The following is a 6,955-nucleotide window of genomic DNA, read 5'->3' on the forward strand; positions in this document are numbered from 1 at the left end:
CCTCTGTGTCACCTGAAGGCTGCTGAAGCACTCATTTTCATCTTCTTGGGCCTGGTCCGCTCGAGGCCTCAAGCCATACCCTGCGTGGATCGATCTGAGCGATCATATCATAAACGAAACGGCAGCCAGCGCAGTACGTGTACGTACGTTCCGTGACTTCCGCCGTTCCCTATTCCGTAATGGCTTCGCTTTCCATCTCATCCCTGCGATCGATCTTTTTGCTTCAGCGGCTCGACGGCGATCGCTTTGCAGCCAGCAGATGGGCGGAAGCAAAACTGCACTGGACTTGCCAGCGTCGGCCGCCGCCGCGCCGGCCGACACTGATGCGGTGCCGCCGAACAGAAGACCAAGCAGTGCCCTAAGCTCCTCCTGTTCTTTTCATCTAATTTTGATACAAACTGCAAAGTTTTATTAAGATTACACTAAATATGTTTTGGAACAATTTTTGTCTAATTGTTGAAGTGCAGAAATTGTCATAGTAGATTCAAGATTTTCAACGGTTGCTCGTCCCGTGGTCCATGTCCAAAATCAAGGTTCTATCTGATTCTTATTATTCAAGTCACAAGCCTATAATTCATGTGCGTTCATCAGTATGCTTTATTTTTTTTGTTCGTAAACAGAAACAATCATGCCTTCTAGTTCTAGAAGAAAGTATGATTTTGTGCCTTAAAGCGTAAGAAGAAACAGTTGTGAAAATTTGCATTGCTACTTGAGAATTTTTCAAAAATTGTACTAAATAACATAAGTTTAAATTGTATAATTAAGTGCTTATCTTGAGTTATATTATATGATTTCTTTCAAATGTTAGGGCCTCATTTTACTTTTCTCGCACCGGGGCCCCAAATTTCTGAAAATGGCCCTGTGTGGGGGGAACCCTACTACCCTAGTACTTTGGGATCAAGTAGATCGAATACGGTACCAAAATCTAGATTGGTTAAGAGCGCACAAAAGCCTGTTCTAGAAAGCAGGATGACAGCATTATTCATATGAACAAATACATAGAATGCAGGTGAAAGGGGGCAAATTGTAAGGCGGTTCTATAGAAACCAAGACATGATCCGAATGTGAACAAAGTTCAACAGGGGGGTGATCTCACAAGCCATTGAACACTGTTATTTTATTGCTGATTAGTGAGTGGTTGGCGAAGAAAAGTCAGAACTAGTGCACACACAAAAAAAGGCACATCTCAGAACTGTAATTCACGTGCCAACTCGGAAACTATCTTTCCCGTGATGCAGAGGCAAATCCACTAAAGTATCATCAGTGGCAACAATTCAGCAAGCAGCAACTCATAGCAATGCAGCATAAACAACATTTATGCATAGCAGGCATGCTGGTCCTCTACTGAACCACCCAGTCTGAAGATTGGTCCTCTACTGAGCATTAGCATTGTAACATCTTAGGTTTCCCCCTGTTTTTCAGACGGCAGGACGAGTTCCTTGCCTGGCACAATTCATATCATACAGTTATAGGTATTACTGAACTCAGGGACGGCAACCTGAAGAAATACATACCGATTTGAAGGGCATAAATGCAGCTGCTCCAGCTGACATTTATTTACCACATCAAAGGTGTGATCAGCTTCCGGTACACCACCAAATTTAGCTTTCAAAACAGCGGTTGCAGACAGAACGGAAACATTTATTTGTTATTCAAGAGACCCTACTTCTCAATAATTGATGAGGGATTACAGCTTACTCCTGATAGAGGCTCCCATCCAATGTGATCAATGGAGGTGAAATGAACTGCGAACGGAGCTTACCAACAACACTAGGAACATATGCCATCTACATATCAAGTTATTAGAATGCAGAAAATGTCTAGGAAAAAAGAACTTTACAGCTTGCACATGAAATGGTCTTGGAAGAATCCACTAAAAGAAATCAAATTCAAGATAATTGTCTGGACCTTTCTCGGCTGACGGTGTTGCCTTCTGACTTGTCGAGGCTCCTGGCCGAGGGATTTCAACTGGCTTGGGGATATCTGGAGGAGTAGCGCACCTTATCAATGCCCAGTTAACACCTTCAAAGAATGGGTGCTGCTTTATTTCTGTGGCTCCACGTTTGTACGCCAATCGATGCTGTGGCTCCTTGATCAGCAACCCCCTTATGAGATCCCTTGCAGCAAAACCCACAACAGGTGATTCTGGGAACCTGAGGGGCTGGCCAACAACATTGAATAGCGTTGCCCTGTTCCCTGAACCTTTGAATGGAGTCTTGCCGAAAAGAAGTTCATACAAGAATATGCCAAAAGTCCACCAGTCCACAGCACTCCCATGCCCCTCACCCTTTATGATCTCAGGTGCCAAGTATTCATGAGTGCCAACGAATGACATAGACCTTGCATCTGTGGGCTCTGCAACAAGCTCAGGGAGCGGTCTGACCTGGGTTGCCATGTCTGCCTTTGCCTTCTTTTCCTTCTTCTCCCTCTTGGACTTGGAGGAGAAAAAGCGAGGAGAGAAGCATGTGGTTGTCGTAACGCAAGCAGGCTGGATACAGGCTGGCTCAATGCACACCGGTTGTACACAATAAGCTTGATTGCCCTTTTGGTTAGGATCTACACCAGGGTTGGAAGATTTAAGAAGTGTAGGGCTCACATCACAACGAAGGGACAAATCAAAATCTGACAGCATGATGTGGCCATCTTCTCTCACAAGAACATTCTCTGGCTTGAGGTCCCGATATATTATACCGAGCATGTGCAGGTATTCTAGAGCAAGAAGCACCTCTGCTACATAAAACCTGTACAAATATTTTAAAGATAAACATGAGTTTGTACACTTAACACTGTTTGTTAGTACCTAAAACCATCACATGATAAAGAATGTTATGTAATTGCTGAACATGTAGCGCGCCAAGCCTGTGCGCCAGGAAATGTACCATAGGCACAAGGTTGAGCTAGAGATCAGGGTGCAAGTGGGACGGGTTGCGGGCAGCCCGCATCCCGCGCTCTAACCCGCGAGCGCCCACACGGGAGACACGGGTCGTCGTATGCGGGATAGGCAGGCCGCCGTGGCGCCGCCAGCCCGCCATCTATACGCACGTACGCATGTGTGCGCACTGATATGCATGTAGTATCAAAGTTTCTCACCGACTGATACGAGCTGATATTTCTATCTTCCGACTGCACGTATTGCACGAGGAGGTCCTTCAGGTCAAGGCCAACGTTCAACGGGAATAGCCAGCTCGACTGCGGTCACGGGAATAATGACGCATGCGTATAAATATACATGGACACGGGCAAATTGCAGGCACCGCCAGGACATACGCATAAACCCGCTTGACTTTTGCGTACAGCCGCGGGAGCCCACTTATGATGTGTTTAGCGGGGCTGCGTCGCGGGATTGGCGGGCAGCCCGCGCCGCTTGCACCCTTAGCTAGAGATATGCCTTTTATCTCTACTTTAGTTGCCACCTTTCAATTAGCGATTCGGTTGGTTAGTTCCATATTGTTTGTATTTTTTGGGATCTTTGATCAGCTTCTCCCTATATCTAATGGACTTGCCCATGAGGAATAGATCAACCAATCAAGAGCACTACAATGAATCATCCCGGTCTTAATCTCTCCTATCCCTAGAAGCCACACTGTCCCTAACCTACTGGAAGTAGTTAATCCGGCATGAAAACAAGGCAACATATGTTAAGTATCAAGAATAGCACGAAATGCGACATAACTGTTTTCGTAAACAAATGATCGGATAAAATAAATCCAGCTATATCAAGAAAAATTAGGAGATAAACTATCAAAAGAGTCATTTCAAGAAAGAGAAACGAGTTCCTTTTAAACCATCCATCTGTCTAACAGCAGATAATAGTGAAAAATAGAGAGGAAATGCATTAATCATAAGAAACTCAACACTAACCACAAACAATATTAATAAAAACCGCTGCATACAGAAGTGGGGGAAAGGGAAACTCGCAGAAGACATGAGTACATGTGCAGTTGTAGTTCAAAAAGTGTTGAAAGTACACTACATAGTACTCCCTCCGTCCCATAATGTAAGACGTTTTTTGACACTACATTAGAGTCGAAAAACGTCTTACATTATGGGACAGAGGGAGTACATCTCAGACATAATAAGGAACAACAACAAGAAAGCATGATGTCAATAGGGCAGAAGGACAGATTGTAACTTTGCATAAATCCTAAAATACAATTAAGATTTGTAATTGAGCATGCAATGTTGCCCTAGACCCTAGTTAGTACCTTGAAAGATGAATAGTGTAACTGAATTAGGCATCAGATACACATATACATAAGTGAAGAACGTACAAAACACAATGGGTATTACTACGCTGCAACATTTTATGTGGGTACAGAAAGTAACTCCCCAAACAGTAGGAAAAATGAACACAAACAATATAAAATACTGTATAGAAAAATAAAAATGTTACAGACATGCTGAAGGTATTTTTTTCATATGCCTTTATTCAGACAGTTGATACGGCTTAACCATTTAAAATATGCAGTTATGTCCACTCCAAAGCAAGCTTCATTAAAATAGACTGATAAAAGAAACAAAAAGTATATTCCACAGTACAGAAAACACTAGTCTCTCATGAACAACGCACCCAACTGAAGAACGTTTCACTTAAGACTTCAAGTACATTGCCATAAAAAAAGTAAATCTATATCACATTACCTTATCACATTATATGTACCTCAAGGCCTATGTTACCACATACTCCCTCAGTTCCTGAGAACAAGGCATACATACTTTTTGCCAAAAAATTCCTAGCCTATAATACCCTCGTTTAATCACTACTTTTGCTGAACGGATCACTTAGATCACGGCTACATTAATTGCATGCAGTTACAGCTCCTTTCAAGATTGGCTCCACTATTACCTCACTCCTCGCGTCCAAAGAATCGTTCCCGAACCCACAAGAGAGTAATTTTCCAGGGGTAAGTTGGGAAGCTAATTTTGACTGTGGGCTCTCCTTGGGGTGGGCGCTGAGAAATTTACGCCCAACTCATAGGAACGTAGGGAGTATTGGACATGGATGTGTGGTCGGATTATTTATATAGATTAGGGATTCCAAATCAATGATAGAGGTAGCTACAAAGCATTTATTTTAGCATTACAACTTGTAGTGTTCGAGAGCAAATATACCCAGTTCAGAAGACAAAAGCCTAGTGTTAATCATAGTTTGGTTGACTACTCAGATAATGCAAGCACGGGATAGGAGCTGATAAAGGAGAAATCACTACACAGTAATCAATGTTGTATTTAACAGGTAAGATCCCAGGAGTCTAAGTACCTCAAGTAAAAGAAGTGGCATTTACAGAAGCTCGTCCATTAGAGGCGCTCCAGATAATTTGGAGCATTACTGCCACTTCTAGTGCTAACAAGCCTACTACCAACGACAAATAATACGTGCCTACAGATTTTGTGATCCCTAAGATTTTAGATATATGAAATCGCTCTGAAAATTATGTTCTTCTAAATCCAAAATGAACCCAGCAACAGCAGCAATTAAAATTTCCAACATTGCTTGCTAACAGTAATAGATAAGTTCCCTAGTTAAAGAAAAATATAGTTGTTAACCATAGAGGCCAAAAAAAACACAATACTGTTAAACCTAATAAAATACAAGAGGACCATACATTCCATGAAATTGAAATCAACAATTGAACAATAAGATAAAAGATATAATTTGTCACCACATCTTGAAAGTTGAAAGATCTTCAATTTATTGTACTGACCCAGTTGTATTAGTAGACAACTAGATGATTTATAAGAACGGATAAGGATTGGTTGATCATGAGTGTGATAACATTTGCATATCTATCAGTACAATAAGTAAATAAATAAATAAAGAGAGAGAAGACTCTTACTTGGCAGCTTGTTCGGGGAAATACTTCCCAGGCTGTTTCTGCCTTAGGGTATGCAGGTCCCCTCCAGGGCAAAACTCCATCACCAAGCATGAGAATTTATCAGTCTCAAAGTGGGTGTACAAAGTCGGAAGGAAAGGATGGTCCAAGCACTGCAATATCTCCCTTTCAGTCTGGGCTCTCAGAAGCTTTTTGCGGCCAGCTAGAGACGCCTTGTCCATGATCTTCATAGCAAAGTAGCATTTCGTGCCACTAAGCTCTGACAAGTAAACACTGCCAATGTCACCACAGCCAAGCCTCTTAAGCAGCCTGAAGTGACTCAATCCTAGCGAACCTTCTTTGGTTCGGATCACCTGAATCGCCTCCCACCTTGAATCATTGGACTTGTGAGGCTTGCTAGCGCTGCTGCATATACTGCTACAGGTGCTATCATCACTGACATCGCTGCCAGCGCTGGCCCGGTAAACGCTGCTCTTCCCGCTCTGGACCAAATCGGCGTGGCCGCTGACCTTGGTGCTGCCGCTCGCCTTTGTCAGGCTGCTTGCACCGTCGCTGTACTTGGCAGAAACGGAGCTATCCTTGACGCTCCCTCGCAGCGAGCTCTTCTCCGCATCTTCGTCTTCGTCCAGTTTCACAGAGCCGTCAACAGAACTGCAGTCTTTATCTTGTTCTTTCACTCCACTGGACGTGGCCACATCACCTGGGGGAACTGCTCTCGGTGAGGCAGGCCCCGATTTGCCTGCTCCCCCAATTAGCTCCTCGGACTGCCTCCGAGAAGGCGCCGCCTCGGACGACTCGGCGGCGCTTTTACTGCATTGCTTGTCATCGACTATCTCAGCAACGGCCTTGGACGCCATCGCAACAGGGAGCCGACCAAGAAGCCCCTAACGGCGCCGCCATGACCCTCCTCCCATCGCCGCGGCGGTCGACCGATCAATCAGCGGCCGGAGCGGTGAAATCGAGACCTATCATCACAAGGGTTCGCCCCGAATTAGATTCAGCGAAAGCGATGCGGGTCAGCCGCCTAGCGAAACCGACGACGAATCGGGAACCAATAATTGCCGAATTATTAGCCGGATGGATCTGGCCGAGATCGAGAGGATCCCCTCCTCGCGGGGGGG

General features: G+C 44.3%; 1 protein-coding gene across 1 annotated transcript in view; it reads right to left on the reverse strand.

Annotated features, from left to right (window-relative positions):
- Positions 1 to 1,625: 1,625 nt before the first annotated feature.
- Positions 1,626 to 6,955, reverse strand: part of LOC119301157 (serine/threonine-protein kinase D6PK-like) — a 5,646-nt gene continuing 316 nt past the window's right edge. The window contains exons 2-3 of the mRNA XM_037578066.1: positions 5,838 to 6,799; positions 1,626 to 2,741 (exon numbers count right to left, since the gene is read on the reverse strand). Of these exons, the coding sequence (XP_037433963.1) occupies positions 1,874 to 2,741; positions 5,838 to 6,691 (1,722 nt within the window). The 5' untranslated portion in view covers positions 6,692 to 6,799 and the 3' untranslated portion in view covers positions 1,626 to 1,873. The remainder of the gene's footprint in view (positions 2,742 to 5,837; positions 6,800 to 6,955) is intronic.

Source organism: Triticum dicoccoides, chromosome 5A (assembly GCF_002162155.2).
Source record: "Triticum dicoccoides isolate Atlit2015 ecotype Zavitan chromosome 5A, WEW_v2.0, whole genome shotgun sequence".
NCBI lineage: Eukaryota > Viridiplantae > Streptophyta > Magnoliopsida > Poales > Poaceae > Triticum > Triticum dicoccoides.